The sequence below is a fragment of the Rutilus rutilus genome, assembly GCF_951802725.1.
Source record: "Rutilus rutilus genome assembly, chromosome: 22".
Taxonomy (NCBI): Eukaryota; Metazoa; Chordata; class Actinopteri; order Cypriniformes; family Leuciscidae; genus Rutilus; species Rutilus rutilus.
The window spans coordinates 27,031,077-27,052,411 of record NC_140227.1 but is presented as its reverse complement, the minus strand read 5'-3'; the positions used below and the strand labels follow the sequence as shown (position 1 = coordinate 27,052,411).

The 21,335-nt window shown below is 35.7% G+C and overlaps 2 protein-coding genes across 11 annotated transcripts; both read right to left on the bottom strand.

The window, feature by feature from the left end:
• Positions 1-2,034: 2,034 nt before the first annotated feature.
• On the bottom strand, positions 2,035-10,284 carry LOC311282271 (uncharacterized protein). Of its 9 annotated transcripts, none has more exons than XM_084395942.1 (18): positions 10,144-10,284; positions 9,997-10,063; positions 8,843-9,145; positions 8,072-8,146; positions 7,600-7,674; positions 5,898-5,972; positions 5,703-5,738; positions 5,538-5,585; positions 5,410-5,460; positions 5,280-5,327; positions 4,687-4,716; positions 4,453-4,539; positions 4,333-4,351; positions 4,194-4,225; positions 4,061-4,092; positions 3,921-3,978; positions 3,154-3,185; positions 2,035-3,077 (listed from the first exon to the last, which is right to left on the bottom strand). In XM_084395942.1, exons 2-18 carry the CDS (start codon positions 10,049-10,051, stop codon positions 2,985-2,987), a joined length of 1,149 nt encoding a protein of 382 aa, XP_084252068.1. In that variant the 5' UTR covers positions 10,052-10,063; positions 10,144-10,284; the 3' UTR covers positions 2,035-2,984. The 9 variants fall into 9 exon arrangements, with proteins under 9 accessions (XP_084252068.1, XP_084252069.1, XP_084252070.1 ...); XM_084395943.1 differs by having other exon boundaries at positions 3,154-3,182; XM_084395944.1 differs by having other exon boundaries at positions 5,937-5,972.
• A 407-nt stretch (positions 10,285-10,691) lies between these two features.
• ldlrad2 (low density lipoprotein receptor class A domain containing 2) lies at positions 10,692-20,554 on the bottom strand. 2 transcript variants are annotated; one of them, XM_084394640.1, is made up of 5 exons: positions 20,240-20,554; positions 17,460-17,960; positions 16,676-16,822; positions 16,452-16,592; positions 10,692-12,800 (listed from the first exon to the last, which is right to left on the bottom strand). In XM_084394640.1, the coding sequence occupies exons 1-5, from the start codon at positions 20,325-20,327 to the stop codon at positions 12,532-12,534; spliced, it is 1,146 nt and encodes a 381-aa protein (XP_084250766.1). In that variant the 5' UTR covers positions 20,328-20,554; the 3' UTR covers positions 10,692-12,531. The 2 variants fall into 2 exon arrangements, with proteins under 2 accessions (XP_084250766.1, XP_084250767.1); XM_084394641.1 differs by lacking the exon at positions 20,240-20,554 and adding an exon at positions 18,881-18,961.
• Between the last annotated feature and the right edge of the window lie 781 nt (positions 20,555-21,335).

Genomic DNA, 21,335 nt, shown 5'->3' with positions numbered 1-21,335 from the left:
TCCTCCGTCCTCCATCCTATGACCCGGAAACCGATCGAGCTCAGCCATCTTGAAGGACATCTCATTTCTCTAATTGCACCGCGAGGAGTCGAGATCGAGGAGTGAGGATGCTTCCAGAGGAGTCATGAGCGAGGATACACAGGTGCATCCTATGCGGAAGAGTTTTATCGACTAAAACGTGACGCACGTATAAATTCTCCTCCCCCTTCACATCGGCCACAATAATTTTGATTTATACTTTACTTTTGCAGTTTATATAAACCACACACCTCACATATTTCAACAGGGTATCTTTCTTTATTATTATTTATTATGAATTTCTTAAATAAACAAATTTCAACAACATGAGGGCAGATCCTCTGAGCGCTGCTGATGACGCGATGAAGTGACGCTCGAGTCATCAAGGATTCCAATGTATAAAAAAAGCTTTCATTCGATCCCTCCGTCCTCGCGTCTTTTCCTTGCAGCCTTTCCTCGCATCCTACAGGGGGCGGAGCTGATACGCGAGGAAAGGAAGCGAGGAGAGGAAACGAGGATGCACAAATAAGAATTGAGAAGCACCCACTGAGTGAGCACAGCGCAGGACCAGAGACAGAGAGGGTTGAAGAAAGCAGTGGAGCTTAAGTAGCGTTTTCTCAGAGTTCACTGTGTAGCCTGCTCCCTGAATCGTCGCGCTTATTCATTTGTGGATGTTAACTGAATCTGTAAGTCAGCTACACTGTTTTTCTGAATATTATATTTTATTCTGGTGCGCTTAACGTTATCGCTACTGTGTAATAGTAGCCTATGCTATTCACCAACTAAACATATCCTATTCAATGCGTTCAGTCTCTTTCACGGCCATCATTTGTAGTAGCCTATTCACAAACTGTTTGCTCAAGCATAGCGTTTTCTCGGAAAGTTCACTGTAGCCTGCTCCCTCAATCATGTAGTTCAATTTTCCATAAATTTAGTGTATGTCATTATGCCAGTATCAGTATTTGCTTTCTACCATGCACAAATAAAAATATCACTGAACTTTTGCTGTGTAATTGTAACAATGAGCACTCAAACACACCGAACCAACATTTACTAAAAACACACACAAAAACTGATTTTTGCACGGGCACTTTGCACTAGGGCTGGGTGAATATGGGTAGAACTCTTTACTGCCCTAGTACTTCAGAAATCCTTTTAAAAGTAAAAATGTGAATTAAACGTGGCACAATGGCCTTCATCATCACATAATGCTAATGCCTATCTAGAGCAAGGGATTTCACCAATATGCTGATTGAGGACTGTTGGGACACTCCAGGCACAGGATGGAGTCGTTTGCACCTCAATGACATCTGTACCATTTGCTTCACAGGACATATGCTTGCAATACTGTTTATTTACTAGCGTGTTCTAATATGTAGACTAACTATGCCACGTTTGGTCTCAGCTTAAAAACAGAACTGAACGGTGGAGAGATATTAAAGTATCCTAATGTACATTGAGGAGAATATGTTAATGTTCTTCTCCTCTTGATCACCACCCATTTGCCTCATCTTTTGGTTTCCCGATTGTAAAAAGGATAATATGTTATGCATATTGATATTGTGTGTCCAGACAAAACAGCTAAGACTTTTTCTTCACCTGTAATGCTTTTAATTGATTCAGATTTTAAAAGACACGTTGTATAATCTAATGGGCCATATATAACTGAATGTGTAAACTTGTGTTCAAAGACTGCCATCATGTCACATAGCCTACATCTGTTAATCCCTGTGTTAGACAGCAGAGGTCGCTCTCATCTGACTCATATCCACAGTGATCAGATGCTTGTATGTCTGTACTTCTTTAGGTTACCCTTGTTGGGTTTGGTTTTCATGAGACCTTAAAAAAAAACTATTGTTCAAAGGTTTGTGGTCGGTAAGATTATTTTATGTTTTCGAAATTTCTTATGCTCACCATGACACAATGTTAAATTTAAAAAAAAATCCTGAGATGGTAAAGCTGAATTTTCAGTCTTCAGTGTTAAATGATCCTTCAGAAATCATTCTAATAGGCTGATTTGTTTCTCAAGAAACATTTATTATTATTATCAGTGTTGGAAACAGTTGTGCTGATTAATATTTTTTGAGGAAACGGTGGAAACGTATGAGCTATTACTTAATTACTTAACCAACAGAAAACAATACAATAATACAACTTTTTGAACAAATGTGTATGTTTTTTTTATTATTATTATTCCCATGTGATCCTATGAACAGAAAACTTGTTTATATGATTATTCAGCAATTAAAAAGATATTAATTTATCTGACAAATAATTCTCATGAGACCATTTGAACAAAACAAATGTGGATATTTTAGATATTACTCTGAAGAACAGAAAAAAGAACAAAAAACGCAAAAATATCTCACTCTTAGAACAAAGGTTCATGACTCAATTTTATAGAATCATTAATGGCAAAAAAGGTTCTATATATGTCTTACATGATTGCATAAAACTTTCATGTTTAACAGGTAGTTTAATTCATAAAATTGAATTAAAATCAAAAGGGAATTCAAACAAAATTGGGAAGCCCTAAAACGTTATATATTTGAAACTCTTTAAGGTTCTATAGAACATTTTCTTTTCTAAGAGTAAAAGTAAAAATTAGGTGCTTAAATTATGAACATTAGGTGAAAATATTCACAGAGTCAAGCAAAAGGACAAAATGTGAGTGTATATGGCACGCAACAATGGCCCTTGTGTTCATACAACTGCCATTCACAATAACACAGAATCATAATTATGCAATTATTTTTGCGTAACAGGATGCATATTCATGCTGTGTTTTTTGACTGATAGAACTCATCGAAGTTTTTGACCTATGACAGTTCTGAAAGGCTAAAAGGTTTTATTGTTTAGAAAGCAGAAGTTTAAAATGCATTTGTTGTGGAGTATTAAATCCTGTTTAAAATGAAGAAGACTGATCAATTCTGGACTGGATTAAAATAGTGGGCAGAGTTGGATTCTCAGAGGGCCGTCAGAAGACTGTAAATATCATTGCTGTCACTGGCGACGGACGGTTGAGTGAGGATGGTGACATACAAATGATTCAGTTCAACCTGGAGGAAAAGTGAGTCTTAAAATGAGGAAAAATGATTGCTATACAGCTATTACATGTGCATCTGATTTACTCACCTCGGTTTGCTTTGATTCTTCACGGTTTCCTGCTTAACAAGACACATCAGATATCAAATCATGACTAATTAAAATGACGGTAAGATGCAACCTTTTTATTATTATCATTTTATAAATTATTATTTGGTAGCACTTTATTGCAATAGTCCACTTTAGACTTTCTTCTAGCTATAACTACACGTCAACTAACTCTCATTAGAGTCTGTCTAATATCTCCTAACACTTTATTTTGATGCTCCTCAACAGATATTTTACTAACCATAAGTAACTTTGCGAGTACATGTCAACTTATTCAACTAACAGTCTACTAATACTCTAATGAGAGTTAGTTCACATGGTTGCAAAGTTACTTATAGTAGAAGAGTAGAAGAGTAGAACTAGAATGTCTAAAGTGGACCATCGAAATAAAGTGTAACCTAATATTTTAGTCAATTGTAGCAAAAAATATTTGGGAGCTTGACAAGCATTCATGTTGAACACATTTATATCAGAACAAGTGCAGATCAGAAGGTTTTTACAATAAAGTAAGCAGCATGAATATTATCCAGTTGAAATGGTTTGGAATTTTTCATGATTCTGGTTGGAGCTTATTTATTAAGCAAATAATATGAAAACATCAGTGCCAGCTAAAGCAAAGGCTTGCAAATCACTATAACCGGTTTGCTATGATTTATGCAAGTAGCCTATAATAAATCACAATGCTATTTGCATAAAATAATACACAAAATACAATATGTAATATGGAGGTGATTCATTTTACTCTTTACCTGGTGGTTGAGAGGTGGATTGTACGGTTGAGTAAAATGCGGTATCTTCCTCATCAGACTAAATAACAAAGATTGATCTATTAAATAGTGTCCAATATTAAAATGATCTCATAAATGGATATAATGACAGTAACACTTACTGAGTCTGAACCGGCAATTGGTAAAGAAACTCCTACAAAACAGGTGAAGATTTCAGCAAACCTTGACATTAAACTGTATTTGACTTTTATTTTGATTATGGCTTATGTTTTGAGAAGAAAAGTAAAAACTTACCCTGCTTTTTACTTTTTTTTGCAATCCAAATCCTAGTAAATTTCACAAATATATTTTGTGCACCTCTTTATTCCTTACTTTCTTATGATTTCACCAATGATTTCATATATGCCCAAAATAAACTCAGAAACATCTCTACCTCTCGTCCTTTGGCCTTCCTGCGATGAAGGAAACATCAAATCAAAGTGTCAAGTTGACTAACCTTTTCATAATATCTATAAGCCACATTGAAGACATGGCAAGCATTTTTTACACTTACGTGTACATCCGTATAAACAGATGCCCATGAGTCCAGTCAGTACAATTCCTCCACCAGTTGCAACCACAGCAATAGAGAAAAACATTTCTGTGTCAGACAAAGATATAAAAGATTAGGAAATAATACACTGTTGCATTACTGTATTAAGTGTCAAAAAAAATAATGCTGCCATTGGGTTTCTAATGAATGTGCTTCTTCATGGAAAAATGTAAGCCTCTGAGTAAAGTTACTTACTTTTATTTGAGTACGTCTTGATTTCAAGGCCTTCAACCATCAAGAGGAAATTTATAAAGGAGAAATTGACCATTAGCATATGTGTATTGTATTCAATGTTTATATAACATATTCAAATCTATACATATTAACAATTTCCCAGTAATTTTCCCTAGTATTTAGTAATTTCCCAGCTAACAATGAACGTTCTTATAGAACTTTGATTAACGTTCTGGCAAGGTTCTCTCAAACAACTTATGATCAAACATTTGTCCAGTAACGTTAATAGAATGTCTGTTCAAATTTATTTGGTCTTTAATAATGTTCTCAAAACATTAGCACAAAAAATACATCACTTGTACATCATTCATGGTGCATTTTTTTTTTTCACTGAAATGTTTTAGTTGGATGGTCGTCTAATGTTTTTTAAATAGCCTATTACTAGTTGTTTCAGAATGTTGTTTCAAACAATGTTTGAAGAATGATACAATGGAATTCCTTAATGTTCGCAAAACCAAGAAAAAACACACAGAAAACATTCGGAAATAATGTTTTCATAACTTAATGAGAACGTTAGCAAAACGTTCTTAGAACATTTCTGTTAGTTTGGTTACCTGATGCAGGTTCTGTAGTTTCAGCAAGTGTAATCGATTCCAGGGATGCTGAAGATTTGTAAATAAATCAATCAAATGTGTTTTGGTTACAGTAATATTACACATTAAAAGAGAAGACCTGCGGACTTACCATTTGCAGGACCTGTTAAACTGCTGTCATGGGTAGTTAGACTGGACATATCTGTAGTAACAAACAAATTTAAAGCCAACCAATCAAAATCTTTGATAAATAATTATGAGAAAGAAAGAAGCACTTACTGGTTATCAGGTCTGTTGTGATTTCAGTACTGGATGTTACAACCAATGCTATTGAAACCACAGAACAAGTTAAACATTATTAATGGACAAAACGATAAGGAGTATGTTTACAAAACGGAAAAGAGTTATGTCGGTTGTAAGGATTGTACAATCAAGGCAACTCACATGTTGTGTCCGTTGTCGATGCGGTCGACAAATTTGCTGAAATCAATGTTTATATGAAATTGCAATGATCAGTTTAGAAAGTGTTAGAATAAGAAAGACATATTGGCTTTAAAAAGCCTTTAAAAACATTATTTTAGCAATTATTCTATATGCCATTGTAAAGAAAGAAGCTAGAAATTCAATTAAAAATTCCACCTTCAGAGGTTTCACTGGAGATCAGTATTTGGCTGTCACCTGTGATCGGAGACAAAGATGACATGGCATCCAAACCTTATGAGATTAAAAAACCAACAAATTTAAGTTAACCAGGTAACTTACTTTGTAAAAAAAAAAATATTGTTATATACACTCACCTAAAGGATTATTAGGAACACCATACTAATACTGTGTTTGACCCCCTTTCGCCTTCAGAACTGCCTTAATTCTACGTGGCATTGATTCAACAAGGTGCTGAAAGCATTCTTTAGAAATGTTGGCCCATATTGATAGGATAGCATCTTGCAGTTGATGGAGATTTGTGGGATGCACATCCAGGGCACGAAGCTCCCGTTCCACCACATCCCAAAGATGCTCTATTGGGTTGAGATCTGGTGACTGTGGGGGCCATTTTAGTACAGTGAACTCATTGTCATGTTCAAGAAACCAATTTGAAATGATTCGTGCTTTGTGACATGGTGCATTATCCTGCTGGAAGTAACCATCAGAGGATGGGTACATGCCATGGTGGTCATAAAGGGATGGACATGGTCAGAAACAATGCTCAGGTAGGCCGTGGCATTTAAACGATGCCCAATTGGCACTAAGGGGCCTAAAGTGTGCCAAGAAAACATCCCCCACACCATTACACCACCACCGCCAGCCTGCACAGTGGTAACAAGGCATGATGGATCCATGTTCTCATTCTGTTTACGCCAAATTCTGACTCTACCATCTGAATGTCTCAACAGAAATCGAGACTCATCAGACCAGGCAACATTTTTCCAGTCTTCAACTGTCCAATTTTGGTGAGCTCGTGCAAATTGTAGTCTCTTTTTCCTATTTGTAGTGGAGATGAGTGGTACCCGGTGTCTTCTGCTGTTGTAGCCCATCCGCCTCAAGGTTGTGCGTGTTGTGGCTTCACAAATGCTTTGCTGCATACCTCGGTTGTAACGAGTGGTTATTTCAGTCAAAGTTGCTCTTCTATCAGCTTGAATCAGTCGGCCCATTCTCCTCTGACCTCTAGCATCAACAAGGCATTTTCGCCCACAGGACTGCCGCATACTGGATGTTTTTCCCTTTTCACACCATTCTTTGTAAACCCTAGAAATGGTTGTGTGCGTGAAAATCCCAGTAACTGAGCAGATTGTGAAATACTCAGACCGGCCCGTCTGGCACCAACAACCATGCCACGCTCAAAATTGCTTAAATCACCTTTCTTTCCCATTCTGACATTCAGTTTGGAGTTCAGGAGATTGTCTTGACCAGGACCACACCCCTAAATGCATTGAAGCAACTGCCATGTGATTGGTTGATTAGATAATTGCATTAATGAGAAATTGAACAGGTGTTCCTAATAATCCTTTAGGTGAGTGTATATTGTTAGTGTATTGACTCTTGAATATGATTAAGACAAGTAAAGGTTTATATAAAAATGTAAAAGTCAAGTGTAGACTTTAAAAATATAAATACTTCATAATAAAAAATTGTGCAAGGGGGAAAAAAATCGGTATTAATATATGTATTCTTACAGGGAACAATAAGTCTATATGCCATTATACTCCTAAAAGGTCACATAATTATCTATTAACAGATATATACATTCAATGTTTCAGTCTTTCTCTTCCAACTTGACTGTCAAGGGTGTATACACGTTTTTGTACAATGCAAATACAAGGTTCACGACAATTAAAAATTCCACCTTCAGAAATTCCATTGGAGATCAATGTTGAGCTGTCCTCTGTGATCGGAGACAAAGATGACATGGCATCCAAACCTTATGAGATTAAAAAAACAACAAATTTAAGGCAACCAGGTAACTTACTTTGTAAAAATATATATATTGTTATATATATTGTTAGTGTATTGACTCTTGAACATGATTAAGACAAGTAAAGGTATATATAAAAATGTAACAGTCAAGTGTAGACTTCAAAAATATAAATACTTCATAATAAAAAATTGTGCAAGGGGGAAAATCGGTATTAATATATGTATTCTTACAGTGAACAATAAGTCTATATGGCATTATACTCCTAAAAGGTCACATAATTATCTGTTAACAGATATATACATTCAATTTTACAGCCTTTCTCTTCCAACTTGACTGTCAAGGGTGTATACACGTTTTTGTACAATGCAAATACAAGGTTCACGACAATTAAAAATTCCACCTTCAGAAATTCCATTGGAGATCAATGTTGGGCTGTCCTCTGTGATCGGAGACAAAGATGACATGGCGGCCAAACCTGAGATAAAAAAAACAACAAATTTAAGGCAACCAGGTAACTTACTTTGTAAAAATATATATATATTGTTAATGTATTGACTCTTGAATATGATTAAGACAAGTAAAGGTTTATATAAAAATGTAAAAGTCAAGTGTAGACTTCAAAAATATAAATACTTCATAATAAAAAATTGTGCAAGGGGGAAAATGAACGGAAATCGGTATTAATATATGTATTCTTACAGGGAACAATAAGTCTATATGGCATTGTACTCCTAAAAGGTCACATAATTATCTGTTAACAGATATATATATTCAGTTTTACAGTCTTTCTCTTCCATCTTGACTGTCAAGGTTGTATACATGTTTTTGTACAATGCAAATTGACAATGACTTCAACAGCCTATTGGCTGTTTAATAAAAGGGGAGGCGGCAACTTCCTCTATGCCCCACCCAACTTCCTGTTTCAGTTGGAAATATGTCAACACAGGAATCAAAATGTTGTAATGGGGTTTTTAACTGGAGTAAAGCAACTGAAATGCTATTTAGTGTTTTCTTATGGGACATGAATACGAATTATTCCAAGTTAAATCAGAAAAGATGGAAATTCAATTAAAAAATTCCACCTTCAGAGGTTCCATTGGAGATCAGTACAAAAGAATAAACCACATTATCTATCATTCTATTAAAAATAGTCTGTGACTAAACAGCTTACCTCTGACCTTTACTGAGACTATGTCGGAATGAGGTGAGGTTGCGTTTTCTCCTAAGCCATACACACTATAGTAGCAGGATATGTTGACATGTGAAGTCTCTGGATCTTGTGACCACATGATCAGTTCGATGCTGGTAATGGTGATGTTACACAATGCACTTGGTTTTTTATAGTTCTCCTGCCCTGCAGGATAGAACATGCATTCAGATACATGCTGAGTCTCATGACCTCCACAGATCATCTGCACCTTTTCTCCATAGGTGGCAAATGTAGGAAATATTGTCAGGGTGGCCTGTGGCAAACCTATAAAAAAGATGAGATACGTAAATTCACCTTTGCAATAAAATATCACAATTAATTATTAATTCAAACTTCTTTAAATTAATTTTAAATTTAATTAATTAATTTAAAAAAACATTAATTGTCTGTGCATGTGTTAATTTCATTTATTTAATATACATGTCCAATATACTACTTATAACTGGACAAGCCAGTTTTTATTAATCTACACTGTAAAAAATATTATTTTCATGATTTCTTGTCACAACTTTTTATAATTTGTCAAATCAACTTAGATAATTAATGTGGTTCAGATAACCTAATATTTTGAGTTTCTATTTGTCAAACTAATCTCCTTCATTGAATTAACTCAAATTTTAAATTTAAATGAACTCAAAAATGTAATTTTTTTTTTTTTTTACAATGTATTGACTCTTGAATATGATTAAGACAAGTAAAGGTTTATATAAGAATGAAGTCAAGTGTAGAGTTAAAAAAGGTAAATACTTCATAATAAAAATTGTGCAAGGGGGGAAATAAACAGAAATCATTAATATGTATTCAAAGCGTACAGGGAACGTTCTCAGAATGTTTATTTAGACATTCGTCTAATGTTTTTTAAATGTTGCTATGTTATCCTATGTTATTTGTTTCAGAAAGAACAAAGAACATTCAAAAGTAACATTCTCATAATATTTGCAAAATGATCAAATAAAATTGCAAAATAACGAAAAAAACTGAACATTTTGAATATTTAAACTATATATTTAAACTATATATAAAATATAAAATATTTAACTTAACGGGAACATTAGCAAAAGTGATATTTTTGTTAGCTGGGTTAATATTATTGTAAAGCATGAGAGATCACTTACCCTGTGATTTAACCAGCAGTAAAAGTTGAAAAGTTATTAAGATGAACAGGGCCATTTCACCATGACACTGTGAACAAACTTTCGATTAGAAGTGAACAATAGACGCTACTTAAAGTGTCTGAGAGGGAAGTAGGAAATGATACTTACCTCAAAATGGGTGAAATGACCGTTCAACCTGACATTTCTGTAAAAGAATTCGCCGCTTTATAAAATTATATTTAACCAATTACCATCCATCAGTCTCAGAATGACATCAAAACTGACAAAAGAATCACAGACGTAAGAAAAGTAAGAATCAAACTGCAGAAACAGGTAATTCACATGATGATCAAGACATTAAAAAAGGAAGTTTACAGGGTCACTTTCACTTTATAAGTGGTAAACGAGAAGTACAATAGTACTTATTGTTAGATAAACAAATAATTTATCAAATAAAATCAGCCTGAGATAAATACTGGACATTCCAAAATTAGTTTTATATTTCAGAAACACTTTTTTGTTGTTGTTGCACATACGAAAAATAACACTCAGGGAGACTTTTGTGAGCATTGTAATGTGTTACAATATTGTGTTGCTCCCTAAAAAAGTAAGTAATTATGTTACTTGGTTACTTTTGATGGAATATCAAATATGAATGTGTCAATTTATAAAGCAATGTGTTACTTTACTCGTTACATCAAAAGTAATCTGATTATGTAATGCATGTTAGTTGTTATCCCAAGAATCATTGTCAATCTTAATCGCTTCCAGACTCCTCTATATAAAACCTCAAAATGTCTACCGTGATGTCAGCAAGGGATGCTTTTGTCCCTTTCAAAACATTTCATCAATGAAACCCAGCAAATATTGGCCAACAGCATTGTTTAGCAGATTTAGCATTCTGTTTTAGCTGATATTTACACATCCCATCATTCATTTTAATGACACGTTGACCAAACAAGACCAAACAATTTCGGCGTGTTGTGCGAGTGGGTCACCGATGACGTTTGCACCTGCTTGTGTCATAGAGATACCACAGGAACAATGCAGGGCCGTTAATTTAAAGCGTTTGCAGACGGTCTTTAATGGGGTCAGTGTAACAACAACCCACACCCATCGCTGTGGCCTTCAAGGCCTGAAAAGAATCTACTGCCCGGGTTCAGAGAAAAAAGTGGAGGTCACCATAATGTCAGATATTAAACATCTAGGGCCTGTTTGAACAGGAGGTTTGGTGATTATATAAATCGGTCATACAGAGAAAGGGAAATTCTTCTTTGAGCAAAGAGGATCTGCTCTGAAAGGTTGCTAGGAGTGACAAAAGTAACAGACGCAGTTTGAAATGGAAGCGCTTGCCAAACTTTCCCTCTCTTTTGTAAACAGTCACAAGGAGAATCTGAAACACTTGGTCGCATTAAAATAGTTTTTTAATGATTGAAATGGTCTATTTACAGTTTTAATGGCATCTAAACTCTCCATCAGCCTTTAGAGACTTAACAAGCAGACAACATAATCTTTAGAATATCAGAACGTGGCAATTGAATATGCATGAAGTAATAGCTTCTGATTTATAAAATGTTTGTTTTTAATTTGGCAATAAAATTCAGGGTGATCAATATTCACACCACCATGGATTTTGACCCTTTCTCATAATTCCATATGTCATTGTATTTTATATTCATATCAACACAAATTAAAAATGCCTGACATAAGATATGATACATGTCCTACTATCTTCTATAGCAGTGGACAAATACATAACTCTCTCAAAACACATTTTTGGGAATGATTATATTGTTGTTTTGGGGGGAATTGAGATTATATTTTCCTTGGGATTAAATCATTTGTGCATCAGATTGTTAAAAGAAATGCCACTTTGTAGTTCCTCCAATAATATTTACTAGTCACATTTTACTTTTGCAAACTGTAATTATGTACTAGTTCTGGCTAAAAAGTTTTTTTTTATGTACTTTACAGCAGCTATCTTGCACATCACATTCGCAAACACCTTTTGTGTCAGTGAAAATGCAAGATTTGAATCTTGAATCAACAGTCTTCATATGTGAACCACTAGTTTTATAAGTCACTACTGCACATGTTCAGGAAACAGATTGGTCCAAAAAAAGTAACTTATTCACATTATTTTCATCTGCAGGAGAGGAGAGTGACCAATAACTCACTTTCATCACACCAATAACCAATAACTAAGTGAAAAAAATGTAGCTATAATAATGCTCTCTGCTAGATTTTATTGGAAAGTTTTAATAATATATATTTTTCCAGTCATTTGAAGCTGGATTGTCCTAGTGTTAGCTGTATCCCACTGAAGTAATATAGAGTGGAATTCTTTTCTTTTTCACTTTGCGAAACCGACCACTAGCTAGAAATTTAATTTCATGTTGTTTTTCACAGATCCAGTATGAATTATCTTCTATAATTTTTTTTAAACAAAAAATATCAGTGGGACAAAAAATCCAGCACCTGGCAATTCTTCATAAAAAAAAAAAAAACAGTAATGAAAAGTCTTTTATGGAGCTAGGCTACACCAGATGAGTGTATTTACACAGCCACCGTGGTGGTAGAAGACACGGGTGTTGCGGCTCCTTCCGGTGTAACCTTAGCCAATCGGTGGTCCTTGTTTTGCGAGCAGCTCCGCCCACAGAGCTGGCAGGACGCGCAGCAGGGGTTGCAGCAGGGCATGAATCGAAACACACTCACTCGCCACAGGAACCAGCCGGGGGCCCAACAGCACCAGCACATGAGAACCCCTCCTGCCGTCACACCCAGAACCACATACAGCGCCAGCAGTGACATGGAAGCCTGGGAATCTGGAGAAGAAAGGATTTCATTATTGGACTGGGAACTGTTATTCTATTACTATTCTTGAAACTGCCATCTATGGCATCAATTATTAAACAGATAATAACTTTTAAAATAAAACAATAAACCATGATATGGTGTGTATTATACCAGAGGGGTACCAGGATGTCATGTTTGGGGGGGCATTTGGCTTGTTTGGAGGGGGTAAAATAAACAATTGACAAATCGGCACAAAATTAAGCTATACTACACACAATCTGTTTTAGTGCAGATCTTTTTCTAAGCCAGGAACCCAGAGATAGGCACAGGACCCCTATTAGACTATAGGGCTATCACATAAACGTTAGTTAAACCAGGTCAACATTAATAATATGATGATGATATTATTATTATTATTATTGACAGATTCATATATATCAGATCACAGTGATTGCCTGATGATGAGTGACAGGTGTTTGCTTGTGAGAAGACGTGCTTCACGAGTAGGCTACCGAGAAGGACACGAGAGTTTTTTAAACGAATCTGAAGTCACGTTTGTATAGACAAGAGGTAAATTCTTCTTCTAAGCTGTCCCAGACGTAGGTGCTACTTTTAGGGCTAAAATGCTAGTTAGTAAAACACATTAGGAGTCTAAAGTTTATTATTTTTAGGAGTCTCTTAAAGGGATACTCCACCGTTTTTTCATATTAAACTATGTTATTCCCTTAACTAAGACGAGTTGATACACTGAGACGAGAGAGGTATGTATCAACTCGTCTTATTTAAGGGAATAACATAGTTTAATATGAAAAAACGGTGGAGTATCCCTTTAAATTCGCCAGTTAGGAGCTACTTGTAGCCTCTTATAAGATTCTTTGTGAATACGGCCCCAGATAAAAAAAGTTTGATGTGCTCATTTGAACAGTATGAGAATAGCATTTGAATGTTATTCTCTTGTATAAAAAGCTTTGGATAAAAGTGTCTGCTAAATGAATGTAAACAGTAGGCCTAGAAAAAAGGAAACATAACATATTAGGCTACAGGGGGTCAGGAGACCTATAGTGAGTTGAAATAAAAGCTATTTTTGTGAAACTAAAAGGTCAGACAGATGAGACAGAATTTGGTCACACACGTACTCAGCATCAAGCTGATTCAATTCAATGAGGCCGATTAGGTGGCAGAGGCAGCATGTTCAGTGTTGCTAGCAGATGCGCTGAGCTCGACAGAGGCAGCTTGCATGGAGGGTGAAGGACAAGGTGCCTGTTTTTTAATCAGCCACTTATGCATTTTTTATGTTTAATAAAAACTGGTATTATAACAATTGTACTTGTCTAATTATTACTTGTCCAAAAGCCAACTTCAGTGACTTCAGTGCCAACTTCAGTGACTAGAGACTAGCAACTTCAGTGACTAGCAGCTAGCTAAGCAGCCTGAGCTAGGGTATGTTACCCAACAAATTAATAGCCTTCTAAAATGACACAAAACATAATGACACAACTGCAAACAAAACATAACTGTTCAACTACAAGACTTTCAGGAAAAGCTTGTAAGAACACACTCGCATTAAATGAGAAAATAAAAATAAGTTGTGAGCAGTGAGTGTTTTAACATGAACATCTATATCGTCTGTGTGCAGAGTTAATGTGCTGCGGCAGCAGACTGACACACCCCCACTCAAAACGGCCAATAGAAAAGCAATAGGCTAAAGAATTTTAATGAACATTCTGGTTATGAACCTTGATCTGAAGGAGAACACAAGACATCACCTTAGGTCAGAATTAGTGAAAAAATAGCGAATTTTTTTTCTTTTCTAATTTATCATCAGATGGACAGATCATTTCTCAGGGGAGGCAGGGCTTATCCTGGGGAGGCATGCCCCCTAGACACGCCCCTGTATTATACTGACTTTAGCACGATTAAGTCAGCAGCAATAACAATATTATAAAAGACATTTTGCTCAGAAAATCGTTTCATTTGTTTAATAATAGTTATCAGAATAAAAAATTGTTCCACCAAGGAATATAGTTCATTAGCCTAGCCTTATATTAATATAAAAAAATACATAAATTAAAATAAAATAAAATATACGTATCTGCATTTTATGCCTTATCCAATCAGACCAAGCCTACAGTTAAAGAATTATATTGAGTTAACTGAAATATTCAAACCCAAAATTAACTAATTTAATTATTTATTAAATATTTGTGTATCATTACTTGCCTATCAACACTCTTAACAGTGTTATTTTATTAGTTATATACTATTACAGTACTTATTATATATAATTCATATTTATATATTTTTCATTTTAATTTTGGTTTTGTTAATGTTAGTATTTCATCTTATTTCAGTTAGTTGGCAAGGCAACATTTCTAATTTTCATGTACGTTTTCATCTCTTTATATTTTATTTCAGTTTTATTTCAATTAATGAAAACTATTTTTAATTATTTTATTGGCTTATTGTTTAATTTGGTGACTATGTGTTATTCATTACATCATTTTGTACAGTAATATAAGATTTTATAGTCCTTTTAATGCTACTTTCTTTTGGTTAACTAAAGCTTTCTTGGTGAAATCTGTCCCTCAAGTAGTGTGTCATCGTTTGAACACCTGTGGATCGGATGTGGAGGTAAATGATATCTATTTGTTCAAACGCACAAATGTGAGTAGTGGCTACTTAGCAGACTAGTGCTCTTGAAAAGTTACAACGAGCAGTTGATTTACAGCTCACTGTTTGCAATGAACATTTATGTGCTCCTCAATTAGCTTTGTGTCCTAAGCCTTTCAGACTTCACCATAGCAATAAAACTAAATTTATGGACACTCAAAAAGAGCCACAGTTCTGAGGAGTAGTCATTATATTTGAGTTCTTGTGCATCAAACCATCTTCTTCATCTATCTTACTAAACTCATTTTTAAGGTTTAAAAATGCACTAAAAACAGGATGGTGGATATTGTACATTAAACATACAACCATGTAAACCTGATTTATTGAACATTGCTGCAGCTTAAAAAGACAGTTTGGTTTTGTTAGTTTGGCCTTCTACAATTAACCATACAGCATTCTGGGAAGCCAGTAAAACAAGTTTGTAGAGTTTAATTTTAAGCAATTCTACAAGACGGACAAGAAACAACTGACTTATCTTAAAGGAATAGATCATTCAGAAATGAAAATGCTGTCATTTATGCATATTTATGCATAATGCCATTGCAAAACAGAAAACAGAAGATGTTTGCCAGTGTTTTGCTAGAGTGCACTTCTACATGTAGGAAAAAAATACATTTTATGTGTTATTTGCTGAAAATCCTCCTTTCACCAAATAATTTTCAGTTCAAATATAGACATGTCTCAGCAGATTTGATGTTTTAAAAATGTTATGTTAAATCTGGAGTGATGCATCTTTATGCGCCACCTTTGAATCAAATGCAAGTGAGATTTGAGGGCCAATTTCAGCAAATTATAACTTAAATTATAACTTAAATTTTCTTTTGATCACACAAAGCTATCATATGAATTCAGAGGACTTACAAAGAATCAATATATTCATATGGATTAGTTTTATGGTGCTTTTTGGCACTTTTTGAGCTTGATGGAAAAGATCCTTGGTTGGCATTATTGTGAGAGAATCTTTGTTCTGGTTCTGTTTGATTGCTTTTCAGAACTACTGGAGAGCTTACCAGTCACAGAATCCAGACCAGGAATTGAGTTTGGAGTGGCACAGTTCTTTAAAGTGGACACTGTCAGAGTAGGCAAGACGTTCAGCATCTGTGCTGGTTGGGTAACATGGTGCTGCGGGGGCTTGGGTGTAGATAGAGGACCTGAAACACACAAAAACAAGAACAAAACCTATCAAGAACAAATCTCAAATGGAACTGCCTTCTTAAAATAAACTCTTACTGACCATTGCAATCAGGATAATCGATTAAGTCACTGCCATCGCCACAGTTGTCAATGCCTTTATCATCTGCACAAACCAGACTCATGGGAATACACTTCCCGTTCCGACAGTTGAAGTAAGGCTGCCCGCTGCACTCTGATTGGTTAAAACCTGGAGAGACAAACAATATGAGCAGTTTATATAGACTTCAAGAAAAAAGTTAAACCGAATAAGTAGTGATGGGCGTTTTCTAAACTCTGCTTCGTGAAGCTTCAAAACCTTTTGTTTCGAACCAGTGATTCAGAGTGAATATATATCGTGATCTTAGTAAACAAGGCTTTGTTACGTCATAACTGTTTCAAACCGTTTCAAAATTTCAATTGTTCACAGGCAGATCTCTGTAAAATCTATATGTGAGCCTATATGGTTTTACCTGATCTCGGATCAGTTTTATAAATGTGGAAATGACACATTTGTATAATTCTTTCTGAGCTGATTAACCAAGCTCTCCATAAAATCAAACAAAACAAGCCCTACAATGTAAGAAAATAACATATCATACAGACATTTAATATTTAATCAATGGTAAGATTTGTTAACTGCATTTAATTGATTACACATTCAATAAAATATTTGCAATTGGTTTGTAAAAGGTGTTTTTATGCACTGTTCTGACCAGCAGGCGTTACCAGTGTGCAGCGTTTTAAGCCCTTTGGAACAGCGAATCAATTGGTTCAAATGATTCAAAATTTTGAAAAGCTTTGCGTCTCCCATCACTACTGAGAAGTGGATGTAAACACATTCTAACCCAGCCTGAATGAAGTGAAGTCTCCAACAAAGTCCACCCTTGGCTGAGTTCCTCGCGTCACAAGACGTAGAGTTAGAAATCTGCCCGTTGACAACACTGGTCGAGGAGGGCTCTTCCCACAGAGTGGCGGGCCAATTGGGGGTGCGGACTTATCCCTCCCATCGTAGAACTGGATGTAAGAGCCAGCATGGCATGGGTCTTCTGGCCCCTCCCTGGTGGTTGGCTCCAAGCTCATGTCAGGCCGCGTCGGGCCAGATGAAGAGGACCCCCTGGGTGATTCCGGAAAGAGGGGTGGGGGGCTGTGCGGTGACACTCTAAGCAGGCTGTAGACCAGGAAGAAGCGGAAGTAGAATTGCACCTTGTCCCGGGGAGTGGCGGACTGCATGGTGAGGTGGCAGTCCGTTCCCATGGAGACAAAGTAGTACCTCCGGGACTCCTGGTGGGACTTTACGATCATACCGTCCCCCTGTATCGTCTGTCCACAGAAGTCCACCACATTCACTGTTGGGAATATTGACATTCAGGGTCATTTTCTTTGAGAAACTGAGATGTGCATGGGGCTCCAAACCAAATTTTGTTTCAGTTAATTGTTACCCAAGTCAGCTTTATTTGGATGAATTCAGGTTGATTGGGACACTTTTTCCCAGTCATCTCAATGGCAAAAAGTGTCCTAATTTACCTGAATTCACCCTATATGGGGTTTAATATACAATTCAAATGTTTCAGCAGCTTAACCGTACTAAACAGGAAAATAACAGAATCAATGATGCAAAATTCTTCAAATATGTGACAAATTAAAATTCTGCTGTAAAGCAGCTTAATAACTGTGTAAAGTTAATCAATTATGAAACACATTCAATTTAGCTATAAGCAGCTCTACTTAAGGCAACAGTGTCATGAACAACATTCCAGTTTGAAAATGTAATCCTAACTATATCCCTCAACCCTAAACCTTACCCTGCCCCTAAGTTATCCGTCAATGGGGAAATGATAGGTGAATAACACTGATGTCGAAGCACCAAACCCTGGTTGTAGGCCTAAACTGGACATAAACTGTAGACTTGTCCCTCAAATCTGATTGGTTGATTGGAATGTTGTTCCAGGATCAACAAAGGAACAGGAACATGTTGCACTTGGTGAAATCGGGTTCTGCAGTCAGTTCAGTGTTAATGTTGCAAAATGTAATGTCCAGTCAAATCAATAATGTTCCTGAATATTAAATCAAATGCCTTTTAATCCCTAACTAAGCAGGCGACAGTGGCAAGGAACCCAAACCCCATGTTGTATAGAATGAAATAAAGAACACAGGGATGGAAGGAAAACAGAACAAATCCAGTTCTAATCTAGAAAGACCACAAGCATGAACTGGCTCTGCATCCCCCCATCTGGGGTACGAACCAAATAATAGGAAGATTTACAACCTCTCCTTGGTTTATTAGCTTTGTTACCAAGGGCAACAGGTGGATCCGTGATGTCTCACTGCCAGGAATGTCCAGAGAAACCTTCAATTGGTGGAAAAGGACCAATACCTCAAAATATTCCGTAACCATGAATCCTAAACTGAGTTTCCACAAAAATGAGCAGCAGCAGAATAGTAAGTTCCCTATAAATGTTTTAATTGGCCAGACCAAAGCGCTGTGAGCTCTAATCACACCCGAGTTCCCATTGTAATTCCCAACTCTAGAAAAACAGCAGAGAGCGTGCCAACTCTGTGGGTAATAATGACACAGATGCCATGGGCTTTTCACAGGACCAGATGAGGAGGTGTTATATTAATGTTTGGTGTCAGATCAAATAAATCATCCCTAGCTAGATGTATTGTCTTGTAATGAAAGGCAATAAATTATTTTTATATCAAAGTATAACTATCTATATATATGTGTGTGTGTGTGTGTGTGTGTGTGTGTGTGTGTGTGTGTGTGTGTGTGTGTGTGTGTGTGTGTGTGTGTGTGTGTGTGTGTGTGTGTGTGTGTTTGCAATTACAAAACATTGTGGTAGTAAATGATTGTTCTAAGATTTTTACAAATATGTTATATTGTGAAACAGACACAACTAATGTAAGGAGAAAGGTTATTTGTAAGCCAATTTTGAGGTAAACAATTATGGCAATATAATATATAGTATTTTATATTAAATATATAGTAGGCTATTTTAATATTTTTCTTCCCTTTTTTTCTTCTGTATAATACAGTAAATGATTTTGGAATAACATAGATGAGGAAACTTTAAAAAAAAAAAGATAAAAAAAATACAGTACCACTTCTACAGCATTTATTAATCTTAGTTAATTTCAACTAATTAATTTTAACTGTTGTATATAACATTTGTTAATGCACTGTGAACTAACATGAACAGCTGAATTTTTTATAATTAATATTAACAAAGATTAGGCTAATCAGTAGTACTGTAACAAATGTATTGCTCATTGTTAGTTCATGTTAGTTTTTTATATGAATAAAAATACACCAAAAATACAAATTATTATTATTTAAATATATATTTTTTAAAGTTTGAACTGCAGACAGCGAGGTAAACGATTAAAAGTCATTTTAAATCTACTTTCATTCAACTTCATTAGATTACAGTTGTGGTAAGACAAATTAGGCTACATGGGACAAGCCAAATGTCTGTGAAAGCAATTGCAACTCCAGCTAGTTCTATTGCCAACACACACACATGAATTAAGAATACGAGAAGAAACCCAAGTGCAACAAGTGTCTCACACGAGGTAATAACGGGATAAATCTTGAGAAGTGAACAGTGAACACCCATCACCCTACCTGTCTCAATGGAGAGACTCTGGCGTGTCATTAAGCTGAACAGAACAAACCATCCTGACAGGAGCTGAATGCATCGAACTGCGGCCATCTCTGGTGTCCAAGCAAAGACACAGGCTCCTCCAATATTAAACGCAATTGTTCTGTCGCATTTGTATCGCGCAAAGTCTACTCTTGCGAAAACCAAACATTCCCCTAATTTATAAAGCCGACATATAGCCTGTGAAACACCCCCAGAAAGTGTCTTGCTTTTGAAGCGGGAATATTTGTCTACGGCGTCTCAGATGCGTCGAGCTTAATCCTTGTTCATCATCCCTGCTTTTGTGTCTTTTAAACCTCTTTGTCAAATGTATTCGTCTGAACTATTTCCATGACAACAGGTCCAATGTCACGGATCTAAAGGAGGAGCCGTGCAGGACCCCCTCAAAGTTGCCCCCCACACAAGCACCATCTAGTGCTGAAGGAGACAGGGGTGAACATCTGTCACTCTGATGACATTTGGACATGCACACATGTTGCAAAGTGTTTGTAGAGCACTAAAAGGGAACTGTTACTGTTGGAGTTTTATAAATACAGGTGTACTTTTATACTACTAAAGTATATAGCCTACTAGTCAAAATATGCACTCTGCATTACTATAGTTCACAATTGACATTAAAACTATTGACACAACTAGAAGTAATATGTAGGCTTTTTCAAAGTTGTCAACTCTCAATGAAAGCAACATCGGATGCTTTTTATAAAAGTATTAAAGGAGTTCACATGTATACTAGACTTTTGTTGCTGCTTGCCCTTTACAATTTGGTCCAACACATTCATAGTTTTGTATTAAAAATAATAATAATAATTATGCATAGAGATGAGTTGTATTTGTCTACAGAACAAATTTCAAGCATTTAAGCATACGCCTTCAGAAAATGTTAAGATTAATAGGAATAATTCAAACTTTACTTAGTTATTTATAAATTACTTTGAAATAATTCTAAAACCCAATAAAATAATTTATATTACACAATAAAAACACAACAAACGAACACTACTGTGTCATGAAGTCCAGACCTGCAGTGGGACCTGAAACATTCAGGTCTACTCATAAACT